General features: G+C 33.9%; 1 protein-coding gene across 2 annotated transcripts in view; it reads right to left on the bottom strand.

Moving 5' to 3' along the window:
- Positions 1-1,350: 1,350 nt before the first annotated feature.
- The window catches only part of G2E3 (G2/M-phase specific E3 ubiquitin protein ligase), a 70,089-nt gene continuing 49,993 nt past the window's right edge, over positions 1,351-21,446 (bottom strand). For both annotated transcript variants that reach the window (XM_059373030.1, XM_059373031.1), the window contains 7 exons: positions 18,253-18,377; positions 18,017-18,149; positions 15,015-15,322; positions 12,733-12,914; positions 9,141-9,313; positions 4,810-5,000; positions 1,351-4,022 (listed from right to left, as the gene is read on the bottom strand). In XM_059373030.1, the coding sequence (XP_059229013.1) occupies positions 3,766-4,022; positions 4,810-5,000; positions 9,141-9,313; positions 12,733-12,914; positions 15,015-15,322; positions 18,017-18,149; positions 18,253-18,377 (1,369 nt within the window). In that variant the 3' untranslated portion in view covers positions 1,351-3,765. The remainder of the gene's footprint in view (positions 4,023-4,809; positions 5,001-9,140; positions 9,314-12,732; positions 12,915-15,014; positions 15,323-18,016; positions 18,150-18,252; positions 18,378-21,446) is intronic.

The following is a 21,446-nucleotide window of genomic DNA, read 5'->3' as shown; positions in this document are numbered from 1 at the left end:
TAAAAAAATATACCCCACAAAATGGTGGAGTAGACAAATAGACCCTGTAAGGCTGAGACTGAGAAAGGAATTTGTCATGCATTCTTAGAATCAGCAAGAATCAAACTGGCTTAAAGGGTTAACTTAATTTAAACTGGCTTAAAGGGTTAACTTAATTTACTGTAGACTTTTAACTGGCTCTACCTATCCAGATCTTTGGCTTAAATAATTTATTCTGGTAAACTTATTTTACATTAGGGAATACTTTTAACACAGAATGTCTCAATATGGCTCATTAAAGAGAGGTTCTCGGGCGTCCGTCAACAACTGATTACAGGATCTCTCAAATATGAAAAAGATCTTGTATTTAGCATTGTCAGAATCTTAAAATCCTAACAAGATATTTAAAATAGTTCATATAAGCACTTCACATTTAGTAGCATGAACATATTTATTTAGGAATGTCATTATCAGTATCATGTTTTCTGGTTACATCTGAAGTCAAAAAAGGGGGAGGGAGGAATAGGCTGCCACATCAACTATCACTTAGCATAATACCTGGCATACAGCAGGCATTGGATGGAATATGTCTGGCAGTTGGAAAAGATAACAGTCGAAAGAGAACTTGAAAACTGGGTCTTTTCAAAGCAATCCAAATTTTTCTGAACTACACATACATTCAAGTAATCCATTATACAATGTGATGTTCTACTTTGTACTGAATTACTTAAAGCATAAAACTTTGTATTGCATTACTTAAAGCATAAACACTAACTTAATAGCTTCTTGTAAAACTAACAATGAAGAAAGTGATAATCCTTATATAAAAGAATTACATTTAAATGGAATTTTGTTCTAATCATTTTCTTACAATGACTAAATACAGAGAGCAAAGTCATGGAGAAAACTTACCTATTATAATCTTCACTTCGCATTCATCATTGAGTACAATAGCTTCCACAAATTTAGGGAAAGAATTATTACAAGTTTGGCATAAAGTAGAAGCCAAAGTGAATTGCCAGGTGAGTAATCAAATGAAGGCTTTTTACTTGACCCAAATAATGGCTTATTCATAATGTAGAAATTAAATATTACAAGGTGTAAAATGATAACCCAGTTTCTGATGAGATTTTAAAGAAACTTTAACCTTAAATACTAAAAAATTAAAATGACTACAAGAATAGTAAAGAATTGTATAAAAGGTCTTCAGATGAACTTCCCATACCAAAAGGTTTAAAAAGTGTCTAAAAACAATGAATTTAAAACTAATCAAAGACTGTTAATAGTAGATGTACAATAGATGACTTTATGGTTTTCCTCAATATTGAGTATAGGAAACACACTTGAAATATATGGCATTTAGACGACTGAAATAGTTAAATACAAATACACATTTATAAGGGTTTATAGCATAATTACTTTTAAAAATCAATGTCAGCAAGAGTTGTGTACTGGCTAGAACAATGAACAATAAAAGAACATCACAATATCAACCATGTGACATAGTAACACTGCAGAAAAATAAATAACCTATAGGATTCTCTACTATGCCTTGACTATATAGACTAACTTAAAACAAACTAATGGAACATCCTTAAACCTAGAAAATGCTTTGCAATGAGAATGCATCACTTTAGAAATGTGAATATATGAAATTATTTACATCACACCATATCCCAAAGGCCCTACACATAAAATAGTGAAATGAGGAACTGAAATACTGTTTTTAATTATAGTCAACCCAAGCACATCACTTCCCTACCACCCCACCCCACCCAAAATCTGTGTGAATGTTCATCAATTTTAATTACCACTGTAGGAAAAATTAAATCTACAAATGACAGAAAATAGCTTTAATTAGATTTTTGGTTTCTATTTGTTTAATGGCTTTTTAAATTTTATAAAAACTGGGTACGGTTGAAAAATATCCAATTTATCAAAACATTTGGAATAAAAGCTATATGGCAAATTTGAAGTTTAGATATTCAAACTCTTAAACAATCCTTTAATTACTTTTGATGATCTAACAATTCAATATAAGACGGGGCACCCAGGTGGCTCAGTCGTTAAGCATCTGCCTTCGGCTTAGGTCATGATCCCAGGGTCCTGGAATTAGGCCCCACATTGGGCTCCCTGCTCAGAGGGACGCCTGCTTCTCCTCTCCCACTCTCCTTCCTTATATTCCCTCTCTCGCTGTCTGTCAAATAAATAAATAAAATCTAAACAACAACAACAACAACAACAACAATAACACAATATAAGACAAATAAATGCCTTCTATAATGTTCTTAAAAACTTCAAGTCAAAATGAAACTTTTTAATTTGCTGGGTCTGTCAATAAGTGTAACAAGGAAAATTATACTAGGAATATGTTTTAGCTTTCCTTTGGTATTGAAGAGTCCCATCACCAGTATAAAATCAATCCTGTTGTTGTTCTTTGAAAATATCAATAATTTAAGGATGTCTTGGGAAGGAGGAGAATATGATTATAGTTGTAACTGCTTTTGTATATTAAAAAAATGTGGTTAAAACCAACCTCTCATAATGATTTAACTCTCATGCAATTTAAATTTACTTTGGTGGAAAAGGAATTTATGTTTGATAATAGATTAGGAACACAAAACTTTTCCACTTTCTTCTTTTGCAAGAATATAAACATGGGGACATAACTATGGGACTATGTGTTTTTAAATTGTTATTACATGATTTTTTGTTACTTTAAGGTATTCTTTGACTTTCAATAACAAAAGTTTAAAAGAAAAGGAAAATAGTTCATAGTAAGAATAAATGAAACATACTAGTTAATTCTGCACTGTGAGATTAGTGTGGGTTTTTCATTGTTTGTACTTCTTTCTTACACATTTTTCCATTGCTTATATAATAAAGATATCTTTCAAGAGCAAAGAAGGTAATATATAACGCAGGGGTACCAGCTTACCTATCATACAAACAACTTGATAATAAATAATTGTCAAAGAGTCATGGTAATCCACAAAGATAAATGACACACCCCAAATGATTCTGAATCAGACATAATGTGGTTTTAATACCACACATGGGATATAGAGAAAAAAAGAAAATCCTATGATCAAAGCCAAGCCTTTAAACACTTTTTAAGTTATTTTCAAATATATTTTATCCACCTCAGAAGTGTTCTTAAGACTATGGAATGTCCATAGGTTCTAAAACATTTGTGCAATTCTGCTTTTTCATAAAACTTCCCATTAGGCATAGTCTAATTGCAGTGTGGGTCTGTTTTAATATAAATCAGTAATCTAAAAACATTTTCAACCAATTCCGTGCCATCCTAGGAAAAATATTTATAACACATACCCCAGAATATATGCCTTTGATTTATATAACACGATTTATCAATTTGCTTTTCTATTTAATGCTTTAAAATAAAATAATTTGAAAATTATATAAAACTAGAAAAATCATTGTGGTATCCTATAGCTAATCCTAATTTGCAGAAGCAGTGAATACAAGTTTTTTTCCCATATATCAGGTTATTATACTTGAAAAAGGTCTGTACAGCTGTTTTAAAACTATTTATATTAAAGTTTATGACGCACATATATTAAGAAAATAGAAAAATATCATCAATTTTGACTGGTACATGTTAACAAAAAATTTTTTAGCTTAAGTGGCCAAAACATTCCTTTATGTTCATATAAATTTTATTGGGCCAAGAAGCTGACAAGTTTGTTCAAATAATGGACAGATTTCTGAAACAAAAAGTATCAATAGCAGCTTTTCAAGAAGCATTTCTATGTTCAAAACATTTTAATGTCCAATGTAGTGAGAACTTCCTTCCTTTTCTAGTCTTAGGGTGTTTCTTATGGCAAAGTCCATATTTTCTTGAAATTCTTGATACGTATTGGTGATTGGAAGAGCTAAACAGTTATTACACTTGTTTCCAACAGGAAAATCCATATGAAGGCACTCAATTGAAGGAGTGGGTTTAAATCCTGCAGGTGGAATGGAACTGCAACCGGTTGCAAAAATAAGAATGTCTTCCATTGTTACTGCAGATTTACCATCTGAAAAGTTTACCAAAAAAGAAAATCCACGTTATATATATATTACTATCAATATAGATGCTTGACAGGGAATGTTTAAGAGACTCTAACATCTATCTATCTTGGGCAAAATAAATCACCAAATCAAGCACAGTAACAGGAAAATGGTACACTCAATAAATGTTTACTTGAACCTCAAAGTATGACTCAGAAAGTCATTTAGTTGCTACTCATTGTATATTTGAATGTCTTCTCTAATATAAAATTATTATACAATCCAAGAGGTTCAGGGGGCATGATAATAAAAATAATTTTAAGCCATTTTTAGATCATCACTATTTGACACACTAGTTCATCAGACTCAGAGAGGAAAACTAAGTGGTATAAACTAACTAAATAACCTAGCTAAAAAAGAATTTCAACTCATATCTTTCCCACTCTTATTAAACAGGATGATTTTACACTGCTAATGCTCAATGATATTTAACTTAAAATTGAAAAAGATGAAATAGAAGATAATTAGCTTTAAGATTATGCTGTGGCAGTCACCCATATAAAGTTTTCTAGGAAGAGTGCCTTTTACCTCAAATTATCTAGAGGAAAACAAATTGCAAAACTGAAATTTACTCTGTAATCTTTCCTTATCACTTTGAACTTAGTCATATACACTTGTCTTGAAATAAATTTTGTAAATGTGCAGTTAGCAGATGAAAAGTCTTATCATCAAAAAGCAAAACTCAAAGAAATAAATTAATATACCAAAACAAATGTTCTGTGACAGTTAAATAAAAATAAAACATCTGCATACCCTCAACAGCCTGTAGATAACTGTTCCAAAATCCCAAAGCCTGTACGTCAGATAATGTGCGTACTGTAAAAAGATCACTAAGGATTTCTGCAGTAAGATTCTCAGGTTTATGACAGAAGATGCTATAAAAGGCTTCTGGGTAAGTCTGAATTTTCTCCAAAACACCAAGAGTTTTCAGACCCTGCTTAAAACTTGTAAGAAGATAAACAATAAGCCAACATTCATACATGTGTTTGGTATTACAACTACAAATTAACATTTCTAGCTAACTTACACACAGTTAGATGTGAGGAAAAAACATATAATAATATAGATATACATGATATGATATTTTAAATCAATAACAAGCAAGTATATTAATATAAAATTTTACCTGCCCATACTATTTGATTTTGTAAGATAATTTTTAAATTAAAACAATAAAAAAAGAAATAAAATTAAGCTAAAAGAGGAAAAAAGTAGACTTGTGAAAGTATTTTATACTTCAAAGCTAGAGTATAAAATGAAGTTTCCTAGTAACTGCAAAGAGAGAGAGTAATAAATCTTAGCCACAAAAAAATTCAACTTATGTACTGCTAAAAAGAAATGAACAGAGACAAAAACAAAGTGGTAACATATATGACAGAAAACTAATTTCTCTAGTATACAAAAAATACAAATCATTTTTCTAAAAGAACAATTTAACAGGAAATTAGCAAAATATGAAGGGATAATTAACAAAATACAAGGAACAAGTAAATTATTTTAAATGCACATTCTCACTCATTAGGAAAGAACTGAGGTATATTTTTATCTATCAGACTGACTAAGCCCTATCTGTGGCTCTGAATCCCCTACCCACCTCCTCAGGTACCCTGTTATAGGTTCATCCCCCCTTCTACTGGGTTATTCTAAAGAGCACAGAAATGTGCTTATTTTTTCCATCTTTAAATGGAAAAAAAATTCATTCAATGCCATGTTTTCCTTTAAGACAACCTATATGAAAGACTTACCCACATTCACTACCTTCCTTTGCTAATTCCCAACTCACTTTTATTCTACTCTTGTCTACACCCGAGGAAAAACTGCCCTAATTTATGATCGATCTCCTTCTATGGCATCAGTCTTCTGGTTTCCCTTCTTTCTCTGGCCAGATCTTTTCAGTCTCTTACAAAGCTGCTTCTTTCTTTACTTTGCTTTAAATGTTGATGTTTGTGTCTCATGGATCTGTAACAAGGCCAATTTCTCTTCTCTCTTACCCTCTCCCATGGCTGTATTTAGCAGGTATACACTCATCATTATAAAATCCATTATTTCAGTGAGCCTGGGTGGCTCAGTCAGTTAAGCATCTGCCTTTGGCTCAGGTCATGATCCCAGAGTCCCAGGACTGAACCCCACATCGGGCTCCCTGTCTAGCAGGGAGTCTGCTTCTCCCTCTGCTCCTCACCCTGCTCATGCTCTCTCTCACTTTCTGCCTCTCTCTCTCAAATAAACAAATAAAAATCTTAAAAAATAAAATCTGCCTTGTCTTTAAAAAAATAATAAATTAATTAAAAACAAAATAATCTCTAGTATCTCTAGCCCAGAAATATATCCAACAGGCTAATGGTAGCATATATTTCAAGTACTCACACTTATTAAGTGCAAAGGAAAGTTCATCACCTTACTACTAAAATCTAAACCATAACTGATGGTATATGCCTCCATTATCCATCAAATTAGTATAGCTGAATCTAAAAGTCCTCTTTAACTGTTTCCTCTTCCATTTCTTACTACCAAGTCCTATGAATTTCCTTGTCTGAAATCCCTTTTATCTGCTCATTTCTCTATATACCGCTTTACCACCCTATTACAAACCACCTGCAGAAGAACTGCTCTACCAGGTGTGCAAATTCCCGAGTTCACTCTCCAAGCTGTACCTCCAGGGACATGCCAGAAATAAATCCCAATACTGTCATTTACCCTGATGTAGATTGAATGGAGCCCTAGCCCCCTAAACCCGCCAATAAGTCTACATCCTATTTCCTGGAACCTATGAATGTGATCTTATTTGGAAAAAAATTCTAAACAGATAAAATTAAAGATTTTGAGATCATCCTATCTAGATTATTTGGACTGGCCCCAAATCCAATGACAAGTATCTTTACTTGTCACACACACAGAGGAAAAGGCCACGTGATATAGATTCTAAAAGTAGTATTTACCATCTTGAAATGATCTCTAGTATATATTGCCAATTTTAAAAAATAACTAGAAAAAGGGTGGATGTAATGTTACTATTTATCTAATAAAAGAAATTAGAACATATGCACACATATATTTATCTATCATTTAAAAAACCGACAAATAATGGCTAAACAATATCACTAAAATGATGACTTCATAAGGGCATGAAAAGTGGATGTGATAAAGATGAAAGCTATACTTCTTTGAATGCAATGTGTACCACAGAGCTGAGTTCTTTTGATATACTTTCATTATAAATTTGATTTTGGAACCATGTAAATATTTTATAGAACCTTAAAACAATTTTTTTAAATCACTAAAAATGAAATAAAAAATGAAAGTAAAATGTATATATAGCTCATAGACCACAGAATAAATATTCTAAATGTCTTTAAAATATAGTAATTTGACTACACAGCCCTAGAAAAATAATGTTAACCTGTTTTCAATAAAGTTATTGGTAATAATGTTGGTAATGTTACTGAGACTACTGTTTATGAAATGTGGAATAAATGAAGTGAGTAATTATTTCATAGTCTAACTCTCCTGTGTTGTTGAGTTGATAATGGAGGTTCTCAACATGGGACAAAGAAAAAGGTTAAAAATCTTATAGCAGAGAATTTGAAGTATCAGTAAAACTCAAGATGTATTTTACATTAAAAACCTGAAATCAAAACCAAACCAAAAAGGTCTACGAACACTGAATAATCTGGCAAAAAAAGCATCCCCAGCATCCAGAATGTATTTTGGAAATATCATTCACCATTCAAAGAAACAAAGGTTCCTCAGTCGAAAATGCACAAAATGAGCCTAAAATACCCTGCTATATACCAAGAAAGCTATCAAAGATCATTAAGGTCAATATCAAAAGAACTCAAAAGAAACATAAGAACATTTACAATGGCCAAATATGGAGACAATGAGAACTCCAGTAAGTTTAAGAAGTATAACAGTTGTGAACACATCAAATATATTTAAATCCATAGGTTAATTTAAATCCATAGGTTAATACATAACATAGGTATTATGTTTGGAATTTACTTAAAAATAATCCTGGAGTCAGGGTGCCTGTGCTCAGTCAGTTAAGCATCTAACTCTTGGCTTCGGCTCAGGTCATGATCTTACTGGGTGTGGGATCGAGCCTCACATGGGTCTCCATGCTCAGTGGGGAGTCTGCCTGAGCATTCTATCCCTCTGCCCCTCCCCCACAGGCACTTGTTCTCTCTTTCTAAAATGAATAAATATTTTTAAAACTAAAAGAAAAGAAGAGAAGGGAAGGGAAGAGAAGAAAAGAGAAGAGGAGAAGAATCGAATCCTGGAGTCAATAATAAAGGTAGGCTAGATGAATAAGACTGGCCACAGGTTGACTGGTAATCATTAGATCTGTGTGGTAACTGCATGGTGTACCATTCTCCCAATTTTCATATATATTTTTATACATATACAAACCGAAAAATGTGAGAATAACTAAGTTTTCAAACTTCTTTTAATAACTATAAGAACAGGGGCACCTGGGTGGCTCAGTGGGTTAAGCCTCTGCCTTCAGCTCAGGTCATGATCTCAGGGTCCTAGGATTAAGCCCCGCATCGGGCTCTCTGCTGAGCAGGGAGTCTGCTTCCCCCTCTTTCTCTCTCTGCCTGCCTCTCTGCCTACTTGTGATCTCTCTCTCTCTCTCTCTCTGTCAAATAAATAAATAAAATCTTAAAAAAAAAAAAAGAATTCTAAGAACAAAAAGTCTGAAGACCAGTGCTCTAAGGTAATGAAGATCAAGACTCATATCTACCTTGTTAATCAAAGAATGTTTAGTACCTATTACCAAGCAGACAACAGGTACTCAATAGTTATTAAATGAATGAAAGGAAATGGAAGAGTTGACTTACATGCTAAGAATTAAAAAAAGTTTTTTAGAAGGATAATTATAAACTGAAGTAATGATTACTCTTCCTACCCAAGCATCATACATTCACACCAATTCTGTATAAAATGGTTAGAACAGCAATCATTCTTAAGACATTACTTTTAAAGCATTACTTTAAAATAGCACTTAAATTTTTATCAAATATATCTCATTGTAAGACAATCACTTTAAACATGGAATTTGAGAGAATCACATATAAACAACTTACCTTTCAAAGGGTGCTTGGACTCTCTTAATTACATGATAAACTAGTATGTCCTTTGCCAACATATATTTATCACTTAATGAAGTTATAAGTCTTAAACATCCAATAAGCTCTAGGTAGTTATAGCATTCATTTACTACTGAGTTTAAGTCAGCCACATTTGTTGCAGTATTTACCTATAACAAAGAAGAAAATATACTCAGTTTACTCATTTACTTGTGAATGATTTTTACATTTCAAATAATAGTTATTACTTTATACTCAATTCTGGAGAACACAAGTATGAAGTAAAAGTATATCAAGAATTATTATTTTAGAATTATTTTTCTAGAACAAAGGACAATCCAGTTTAATTAATATTGTCAATTTCTGCCTTCAAAAAACCTAGAGTAAACTGGCATTTTAATATAGGAAATTATTTACATAAGAGATAATAATTGACACAGAACAGTTACATAGCACTGGAGAAGTAAGTGAAATAACCTGAGATTTCATGAAAGAGAAAGAATATCAGCTGTTAGACTTGAATGAGGGACTTAAAGACTTAATGAGGTACTTAAAACAGGGATAGAATCAAAATAGTTCAGGAAATAGTATAAAAAAAGGAACACTTGACCATTAATGTGCCAGACAATTTCATATAGATTAGCTCTTTAAGAGAGTTACACAAGGAAAGAAAGACTAAAAATAGGAAGCAGTCAATGGTCTATTTGAATACAAATTTTACTTTTTATCTCTTCTTTCCAAAAAAACTCTTTCCCAGTGATTTATATGATTTCCCTCATTCACTTCAGATCTCTGCTGAAATTCCGTAATTTTTCTGCTCAAAATACTACCTTCACACACTGTCACAAGTAGTTAGGTAAATATTACCTTTGTGCCCAACCCACCACCCTGAATTTTAGTTGACAGCCAACCTTTCCTTGCAGTTAAATCTGGCTGTATGTGACTGAGAACTATCCAAAAGAATGTGAGTGAAAATGTGTCAAACTTTCCAGAACTCTACTTCTATTTCTCCCCTTAAGAGCAAGCTTCATGTAGATGAAGATGATACCCTAAGTGATTATTACACAGTGAGAGGAAGGAATCCTAGATGTATCATAACCATACCGCTAACATACAAGCTGCTTGAAAGGCCAGACATCCTATACTTTGTGGGCCATAACTATTCAACTCTTCCACTATAGTGTGAAAGCAGTCATAGACACATAACAAATGGTAAGTAGGTATGGCTGTGTTCCAATAAAACTTTATCTACAACAAGAGAGGCAGCAGGCCAGACTTGGCCTATAGCTGTTATTTGCTAATCCCTACACTAAAATCTAGATAACAAATTTTAGAGAAATAAAACATCTGTTGGGGTCTCTGTTACAGAAGCATAGCCCAAGTTCCATCTTATTATACCCCAAACACTATCTCCTTTCTCTTATTCTTTTTTATTTTTACAATACTTTTGACTATATGGCAGTATATTATATATTTATTTATCTTCTGTGTTTCCTCTAAAATGTAAATTTCAAAGAGGCAGGGACTTTGGCTCACTACTATACCTTCAGTGATGAAACAATACGAGGTACATAGTTATTTGTTGACTAAATGAACAAACATTGGATAGGAGCACAGAAACAATAGATAAAGCCATGAGAAGAGCTGGAAGTCTTAAATACCCTAGGAAATAGCTTGAACTTTGTTCAATAGGCAATGAGAAGCCACTGAAGATTCCAAAGAAGGCAATGTTGTCAAAACTATACTTTTAAAAGAATCATCCTGATTATTAGAATAATATCCTAATTGTTTAAACCTAGAAATAATTTGAGTTTGGTGCAGTAAGTACATTAGAAATAAGAGGAAAATGCTGAAGATAAACTTCACTTTTAGAGATAGATGACTCCATACATCCTGATAAATGGAATATGGCAGAATGAAAATGACACTTCTCCAGAAAGGCATGGAAATAAGAAATCTTTTGAAAAGAAAAATAAGGCAAGCAAGCAAACAAACAAACCAAAAACTCTAGGGGAAAAAAACAGTTGGCTTAAACATCTTGGACTCAGTGTGTTAAAAAGACTCAGACCCTATCTAGGTATAAAAGTCTAGTGTCTCAAAAACAGAGGTCTGGGAATCATTCAGAAAGGTTATGGGCAGGAAGCAGCTTTCCAAATAGTACAGAGGGAGGACTAGGATAACACAGATTAATAACCCAAGTTTCAGGGGTAGGAAGAAATGCAGTATTAAAGAAAACAGAAGAGATGAATTCGAAGACAGTGGTGATTACAAAAGGAGATGAAAAATTATTAGGAAAGAAAGGCCTTTGCATGCAGTGATTTAGATTCCTGGAATCAGCTAAAAACTAGCTGACTTGGAAGAAGGCTCTGTGGGAACAGAAGGCTGACTACAAGAAGCAAAGAAATGAGTAGGAAAAGAGGAAGCTGAGACAATGAAGTCAAACTAAAGTACATGTTTTGGTAAAGAGGAAAAAAGGAAAAATCACTTGAATTAAAGGATAAATTTTAGGATGAGACATCTTGGGCCAAATAAAAGGACACACTTCCATGTTATTTACTTTGTGATTCTGAAACTGAGGCTTAAGATTAACTAAGATGCCCAAGGTCACGGAGCTTATAGTAGCTATTTCAAACTAAAATCTGACTTCTGAACATTTCCTCCCCCCCCCCCCCAAGATTTTTATTTATACATTTGAGAGAGAGTGAGAGAGAAAACATGAGAGGGGAGGTCAGAGGGAGAAGCAGACTCCCAGTGGAACTGGGAGCCCGATGCAGGACTCCATCCCGGGACTCCGGATCATGACCTGAACCCAAAGCAGTTGCTTAACCAACTGAGCCACCCAGGAGCCCTGAGCATTTGCTTTTCACCATTAAACTATACTGCCTATTAATGGAGACAATGGATAGAATAGGTTTAAGCAGGAGGGAGGATAAAGGAAAAAAAGTTGGATGACTTTCATTGTCTCAATTAGTTTCCAAATCAGTAACATGTAGGCAATGATACTTAGAGAGCATTATTATAACTAAACTGAGTTTGTACAGGTGATATGTAGTACAGGGCTTAATAAATGATAACTATTTTAAGGTAGAAACATGGGAGTCTCCCCACTTGTTTCCATAAAGAAATTCAGCCTGGTCCCTCTCTGCACCTATCATACTTATCTCCCTGTAGGAGTGAGACTAAGTTTTTTGAGTGGTAAGCTACGTCATCCCTCCTTGCAGATCCACCTACCTATAGAAAGTACACTTTCCCCTGCTATCCAGCAGACAATAAGGAACCTGCCTTATATTGTCTCTGGCAGGGTAGATAAATCCATTTAACTCTGAGGAGTGGTAACAAACCATTTTGATAACAGACCAAAGTCAAATACATCATCTAACTGATTATATCAACATTAAATGTGGCCCTTTGATCTCAGCTGTCTAACCTTAACATCTATCTCTTAATTGTTTGTGAACTCTGCTGGTAAAGAGAAATATTGATACCTCTTGATTCCTGCACAAAGAGTATTATTCTATTGTAGATCCATCATTTACATTCATATAACTAGAATGTAGTCTGTATTTTAATAAACAAGTACATTTCTTACCCTGATTATAATTTGTGCCACGTCAAAGTCTGAAACATCATCTAAAATTGGTTGGGTATTTTCTGGTCCATAAACAAGGCAGTTATACAAGGTTTTAGAAAAGAAACCAGGTGAAGGACCACCATGGACCAAAGAAATTGCAAGGATTTTGCCAGCTTCATAGTAAAGATTCTCTTTCAGAGCTGTAGATACAGATGAAAACACATCAAATATAATTCTATTATTATAAGATAATCATTATAATGAATACATATACAGTAAATTAAAAGCCCCCCAAAACTAAGAATTAGATAAATGTAAAATAATTTACAGAAACTAGAATTGTACATGAAATACAGATCTCACCTAAATACATTTTTCTGAATACAAAATAACCTATAATAGAAAAAATGTAAATACAGGAAAATTTAATAAAAATTACATATAATACCATCACAATAACCAGTATGCACATTTTGATGTGTATTTCTAGTATGTATATTAGTGCAAATAGTTTGACTTGTGCTTTTTTTTTTTTTACTATATTGTAAACTTTTTCTATATTAAACACAATTATTCAAATCTACAGTTAATGACTGATTAAGACTAAATTATAGATGTGCTGCAAAGCAAACCATCTCCTTATTACTGGCTACTTTGGCTAAGTTATACTTTCAACTATATGAGTCACAATATTATAATCAACATCTATTCCCATATTCTTTTTTATATATCTTTGATTATTTGATTAATATAGAGTCCTACATATGCTGTTAGGAGGTCATAGGATATAAACATTTTTAAGATTGTTGATAAATAGGGATAAATTATTTTCCAAAATGGTACAAAGGTACTCCCAGGAGTATATGCTATCTAACCATGTCATCACAGCTTTTAGTATTTTTTAAATTGTCATTTAAAATGTTTTAGCTATGAAGCAAAATAAGTCAGAGAAAGACAAATATTGTATGATTCCATACACATGTGGAATTTAAGGAACAAAACACAGAAGCAAAGGAGAAAAAATGAGAGACACACACACACACAAATCAAGACACTGACTCTTAATTAGAGAGAACAAACTGATGGTTACCAGAAGGGAGAAGGGTGGGGAGGTGGGTGAAATACGTGGTGGGGATTAAAAAGAGTACACTTGTCATGCTGAGCATAGGCTGATATATGGATGTGTTGAATTACTACCTGTACACCTGAAACTAATACAACACTGTATGTTAAAATAAAAACTTAAAATGTTTTAGCTACCTTGATAAATCAAAAAGATATAATGTAAATTTTCCTTTATTTCTCTTAATATTGTTAAGAGCAAATTATTAATAAGTAACATTTTCACTACATGAACTACTAAGAAAATCTCAACAATAACCTTATATGCTACGTATTAGCAGTAATACATTCTGTATCTGTTAAATGAATTCCAGAGAGACTAAGCAACTGACTAAAGAGAGACTAAAGCAACTGAAGTAGGTGTGTACAAAACTGAATTCAGATTTTGTGAATTCATGCACTCACCTACTATACCAAAACTGTCTTGAGTTAATGTTACTTTGTTTTAGGGAGTTTTGAATTAAACAGTGTGTACTACACAAGGTACAAATAAACCCTGGAAGTTTTTCAACTATCTTAATGATGCGTTAGGCAACAATAAGGAAGTTCTAGGGACTATACAGGAGAAAATTCAAGTGGAATGAAATAAGTCTTCTCACTCGTCTGAATTTCCTATTATAGCAAAAGTGGTATAAAAGCTCCTAAAAAAGAATGCTAGAATTAATCACTCTTCTGAAATGCATTTTTTTTAATTCATCATAAGACAGAAAAGTATCATATACATAAATATGCATGAAAAATTCTTGAAAGCAAAAGTACATTAAAAAATGTTAGATGTGGACCAGAAAACTATGTGATAAAATCCTAGGTTGTGAAGAAACATCCTATCTGCAAATTCCAAAGATGTGAACAAGAAGGGCTCAAATAATCATCTATTCCATTTGGCGACTCTATTCAAATGAAATTAGAATGAATATAAAATACAATTTTAAAGAAGTTACACTTAATTATAAATTCACTCTAAGGAGGATATTACTAAAAAAAATTAAGCATATTCTTAAATAAAAAGTTTCACTAGAAAATTTTAAAAATACCACTCCCCTTTTTCTACTCTTCTGTGATTCAATCAGTATTTTACAACCAAGTAAACTATACATTTCGACCACAGGAACTAAATATTAATTCTCACAGCTATCTCTTTCACATGGTATATTCAGCAGATACAATAATAAAATTACCTTGAGAATTTAGAGACAAATTCTTTGACAAGGACCCTTCAAATATTGGTGAATTCTCAAGATGTTGCATCAAGAGACTTAGGAATTCTTGCTTTGATCCAGGATGCTCTCTTCCAAAGTTATCATTTTCATCGACATATGCTACTTCAATTGTGTATGAAGGATTAAAGTTTTGATTTCTGAATCCATCTAAGGCACTATTCCAGACATTGGCTTTATTAATCCATAATCTTTTAGTTTTTTTTTTAATTTGAAAACCTAATTCCACCATTATTGTTGAAACTTCTTTTCTAAATTTATTGCCTTGCCTATAAGACATGAATTTAAACATAAAAGTTAAGTACTCTAAAGTACTTTAAATGACACAGCAGTTATTCAGCCAATAAAAAATAGAAAAATTAATTAAAAAGGAAATTCTTCCCCAGCTCCCACCCAAAAACATACAACAGCTGCCATCAGAACCAAAAAGCTATTTGACTTGATTCTAAATTCTTGACTCCCTCCCCAATTTCCTACTAATTAAAATCTAGTATCATAAACGATCTATGAGAATATTGATAGATCACTATCTCAAATTTGATCAATTCAGTGGATTCAGATGTAAGAGTCAGAAGCTCAGAATCTTACCCTCCTGGCCAAGGGCTATAACAAACAGTTGCTTCAAGGCATTTCAAGTTTACTAAATCCTTTAAAAAATAGAACAAATGTAATCTCTGCTTACTCTATGAGAGAACCATAGTTTTAAGAGATTATACAATGTATTTCTCATCATAAAGTTAGTTAACAGTAGAGTTAATATTACGAACACAACTCACAACCCTTTCAATAGTACTTTTTAGTCTATAGCTATAATTCTTTAAGTGTGGTTCCAAACCAACAGCAGCAACAGCATTTGGAAACTTCTTAGGAATGCAAAATTTTTTTCCAAAGACTTTAAGTAATCTCTACACCAAATGTGGGGCTCGAACCTACAAACCTGAGATCATGAGTTGCATACTGCGTGGACTGAGCCAGCCAGTTGCCCCAGAAATGCAAATTTTTAAACCATGACAGCAAGTAAACAGAATCAGAACCTCTGAGCATAAGCCTAGCAAGCTGTCTTATTAAGATCTCAAGGCAATTGTATGGACCAAATCAAATGTCTCTGCCTCAATTTCTCCATCTGTAACTTAAATTAATGTACTCAAAACAATCTCGTTTGGAGCAATGTGCATCGATCATCTTTCTATATCATGTATAAATTTTTCTCATCATAAGACATTATGATGCCCCAGTGAGGATCAGGCTTTGCTTTTTCTTTCTTCACACACCCCCTATTCATTAACCCAGGTTGCAGGAAAACTTGTCTTTTGGAAGTAAAACAATCCTTCAGAAATATGCCTTTGTGTAGCAGGTTGATTCCTTGCTCCTACCTGGAATGGAAATGCTGTTGTTATTCTTTTAGAATATGATGTGAAAGCATGGAACAAGGAATCAAACTTCCCTGGAATAACATCTCTGGAAACCTACATATTAAGAGTTTTAAAAGTAATGTGAACATCTTTTTTGATACTAAAAATATTAAAAAACATCTGTAATGAGTTTTCAGTTAACACAAGTGGTATCTTAAAACAGCAATTCTTCACTTTTTGAATAGTACTTCATATTCTACTTCTGTCTATAAATCTACTTATCAAGTATTCTCGCAGAAAATTCTCTTTACCTTCTAAGTTTTAACTTGATACTATTTTTCTCTAAGATTTTATTTTAGAGAGTGTGCATGGGTATACGTGCTGGGCGTAGGGGATGTGGGAAGATGGGAAGATGTCAGGGGAGAGACAGAGGAAGAGTGAGAGAATCTCAAGATTTCCTGCTGAGCACGGAGACCCACGTGGGGCTGGATCCCGGGACCCCAAGATCATGGCCTGAGTCAAAACCAAGAGTCGAACAGACACCTGACCGACTGAGCCACCCAGGTATCCCTAACTTGATACTATTTTTAACAAAAAAGTACTTCATCTAGCTACTTATGTTAGTTTTGCGTATTTCTTCTAAAAGCTACATATACTTAAAAATTCTAACTTAAGCTGAATAAATAAATACCTGGACATATACTGAATTATAATTCTAGTCTTATTTAAATGTTATGAATGATTTTAAAAGTTATGTATTTTACTACGTACAGTGGCATACACCTGTAGTCCCAAGTACTCAGGAGGCTGAGGCAGAAGGATCACTTGAGCACAGGAGTTCTGGGCTGTTGTGTGCTATGCCAACTGGGTGTCTGCGCTAAGTCTCGCATCAATATGGTGACCTCCCAGAAGCTGGGAACCACCAGGTTACTTAAGGACAGGGTGAACCAGCCCAGGTAGGAAAATATGTAGACAATAATACAACATAATGATACTTGTAAGTAAGTCTTGAAGTTTCTAAAGAGGTGACATTTAGACCTTCAATACTGACAGCAAATATATTAAGCACATGATTACACAATTAAAAAAAAAAATCACCATATTAAACATGATTCCTTCCTTTCAACCAAGTAACGTGGTGTACTTTATATTTTATACTATCTTGACAATGATCTATAATATGTATGTTATATCACAATTCAGTATACAATAAAATAAATTTCATATATATCCTATCTGCAATGCAATCTGGTATTTCACACTCTATTCTATTCTGTTTTGTTTTCTTTTTATTAATGCTGGCCGCAATGACTTCATGATCAAATCTTGGTCCTGCAGTTTGAAAAACACTCTTCCAGAATACTAAGGTCAGTTAATATTCCAAGTATATGTATATATACACCACTTTCCAGTCTAAATTTTCTCAAAATAGAGCTTTATAGGGATGCATGGCTGGCTCAGTTGGGAAAGCATGTGACTCTTTAGCTGAGGGTAATGAGTTCAAGTCCCACAATGGGCACAGAACTTCCTTAAAAAAAAAAAAGAAAGAAAAGAAAAGAAAAAGAGAGAGAGAGAAGAGTTTTGTATTTTTCTACATTTCAAAATACATACCTCAGGAGATCTTTATGCTGGGCTCCAGGTGACTGTCTGGGTAATTTAGGTGATGATTCTTCCAACAAACAATCAGTTATTCCCACACTATTAGTGTTGGGTAATGTATGTTTTTTGGCTTTTTGGAAATCCTCTGTATATTTAAAACCCAATGTTAACAATACAAATATACAGGAAGAATTTTAAAATAATATACATTTCAAAAAACATCTTTATTCAAAATTACAAAATGTTACCTGAATTGTAGAGAATACCTCTACATTCCAAACACTCCCAATTTTGTTCCCATGATCGTAATGAGGAACAAGCTAAATGTGTTCCGCTAGAACCACAACACTGACAGCGCTTTATTTCCCATTTGCTGAGGACATAAACAGAAGCAGATGTTTACATTTTGGTATTAACTTGGTCTAATTCCAACCACCTGTACTGCCACAGGACATACTGCCCATTTCATAAATAAACAACTATTCTTCCAAAGGAGGGAGAATAAGATTATCTGCTTTGAAACTACATTACTTTTTCTTTCTTCTCTTTCACTTATGTTTGTAACCTCCTGCTCTAAATATTCACAAACTTAAAATACCTAAACTAAATATCAGCATGTACATGCACATACACAAGACCATAAACACCAGAAAGAACAGGATTAAGAAGGAAAAAAATTTCTTTTATATTTGGAAATTACTAGCTCATAGGGAAATTGCTATATAAATGTAGCCAACATGGAAGAAGCATCAGTAAATACATTATCTTACTTAAAATATTATTTTTCACATTCATTGTTAGGAATTACTTCCTATAAAACTTGTTTAGACACCCAGTATTGTGCAGCTCAACAGGATCCAGACTTACCATCTTGCTCATATTTATGTTTTCTTATTCGCTCCCTTCCAACCCAACCTCCATGTTTCTCTACTGGATTGTGTGATGTATGCCAGTCCATACTCATATTTTTTGTATAGGTGTGGGGACTACTTTTTGTTTGGTTATGAGTATACTCTCTATGAATAAAAAGAGATAAACTCCCTGAGTGTGTGGATGTGTAGGTGATGGGAGGCAGTTGGGAGGCACCGTGGTGGCTCAGTTGGTTAAGCATTTGACTCTTGATTTAGGCTCAGGTCATGATCTCAGGGCCATGAGATGGGGCCCTGTGTCAGGCTCCATGCTGGGTGTGGAGCCTGCTTAAGATTTTCTCTCTCCCTCTCCCTCTGCCACTGCTCCCTGCGTGTAGGTACACGATGCTCTGTCTCTCCAAAAAAAAAAAAAAAAAGAAAGAAAGAAAGGAAAAAAGAGGTAGTTGGATACCCTCCCCTCCATTAGGGATGGGTGAATCTCTCTGTGTGGATATGGATATGGAGGTATGTGTCCTCTCTGCGTGTCTCCCCCACTTTCCCAGATAGTTCTGCCAAATGATGAAGAGAAAGAAAGAGGACAACTAACATGAGTACTTACTATATTCCAGCCCTAGTTCTTAGTCTACATAAAAAGTTTAATCCTCATAATTTTAAATGATAGGAAAAATTGCTCTTATCCTTCATTTTATTTTTAAAGATTTTATTTTATTATTTATTTGACAGAGATCACAAGAAGGCAGAGAGAGGAGCAAGCAGGTTCCCTGCTGAGCAGAGCCAGACGTGGGGCTCGATCCCAGGACCTCGGGACCATGACCTGAGTCAAAGGCAGAGGCTTACAACTGAACCACCCAAGCACCCCTTATCCTTCATTTTAAAGAGGAGGAAACCAAAGCATAAAGGGGTACATAACTTGCCTATTTCACATGGCTGGTTAAGTCCCAGAGTGGGGCTTCCAACCTAGTCTACCTGGCTTCGGACCCATTCTCCTAACCACTACACCATGGTGCCTTTCAGCAAAACCAGCTTCCTACCACTAGGATGAGGGAGTGAGATTAAAAAAAAAAAAAAAAAAAAATTCAGATGGCTATTATTGTGTCCCAGGAGAAAAGACAGGGGAAAGCAATCTCATGTAGCTGCCAGAAAGGAAGGGAATTTGGTAGCTACTGACTGGGCGATCAATAATACATAAGCAATATATACAGGTTAACTAAAACAGCCCAAAATAGCGGCATCTGGGTGGCTCAGTCAGTTAAGTGTCTGCCTTTGGGCTCAGGTCATGATCCCAGGGTCTGGGATCGGGCTGCTCAGCCAGGAGACTATTTCTCTCTCTCCATCTGCTGCTCCCCCCACCATCTTATGCTCACATGCTCTCTCTCTCTCTGTGTCAAATAAATAAAATCTTAAAAAAAGAAAAGCCCAAAATAAATTTAGAAAATATCAATATTCGTAAATGTATTGTTTCTTACAAATCTAAAGTGCCTTATTATTTACAAAGCACATTTATATACATTATCTCATCTGTGCCTTTGCCTTAGCACAACCCTTTAGAGGTTTACAAACAAATAATCAGGGTCACCAGTCACATAAGCAAGAATATACCACACCTGACATCTTCAGTAAGATCTTTGCCCTTAAATAATTTTTAGTCTAATGACAAAACAAATTCCAATAATGTCAATTACACTGTAACAGGCAAACAAAAGAAAAACCCCAGCCCAGGATGGGAAATCAGGAGTGGTAATAGCTGTTTAGGGAAATTTTTCAAAACTGGGAAGACATCAGATGCGTCTTTGCAAATAAGAGATAGCATACTCAGCCAAATCACTTTCCATGAGAAACAAGGCTCCCAATATTCTGCCTTGCATTTTAAGTTTCAGCTTGTGATGTTAACATTATATAACAGATATTAAAAATTTATTGAAATATCCTCCATAAATTCAAGAAAACTGGATTTGTCACTGTTTATTCTGCATCTTAAAAAATGAAGACAGTCTTGGGGCACTTGGGTGGCTCAGTGGGTTAAAGCCTCTGCCTTCGGCTCGGGTCATGATCCTAGGGTCCTGGGATCAGGCCCCGAGTTGGGAATCTCTGCTCAGCGGGGAGCCTGCTTCCTTCTCTCTTTTTCTCTCTCTCTCTCTCTCTCTACCTCTCTGCCTACTTGTGATCTCTGTCAAATAAATAAATACATCTTTAAAAAAAAATGAAGACAGTTTTGATTTCTAGTATCCAACACAGTATACTGTACATAGAAGGCACAAAATAATGGTCGATTTAGAGACAGTATCTACTGACATTTCAAAATAATAATCAATAAATTTCAAATATCAAACCCTTTTTATAGTGATCCAAAAGAACACTGCTAGATTACTTTAAATTAAGCTCTAAAACAGTGCCATCCAATATAAATACAATGCAAATCATTTAATGAATTTAAATTTTTCTAGTAACCTAATTTAAAAAGGTAAAAGAAATAGGTAAAATGAATTTCAACATTTCTAAATTACTATTTGCTTGACATGTAATGAATATAAAAAGTTATTAATAAGATACTCTTAGTTCTTTTTGTCTTATTA

Source organism: Mustela nigripes, chromosome 13 (assembly GCF_022355385.1).
Source record: "Mustela nigripes isolate SB6536 chromosome 13, MUSNIG.SB6536, whole genome shotgun sequence".
In the NCBI taxonomy this organism is placed as follows: Eukaryota; Metazoa; Chordata; class Mammalia; order Carnivora; family Mustelidae; genus Mustela; species Mustela nigripes.
This window is presented reverse-complemented; position numbering and strand designations above follow the sequence as displayed.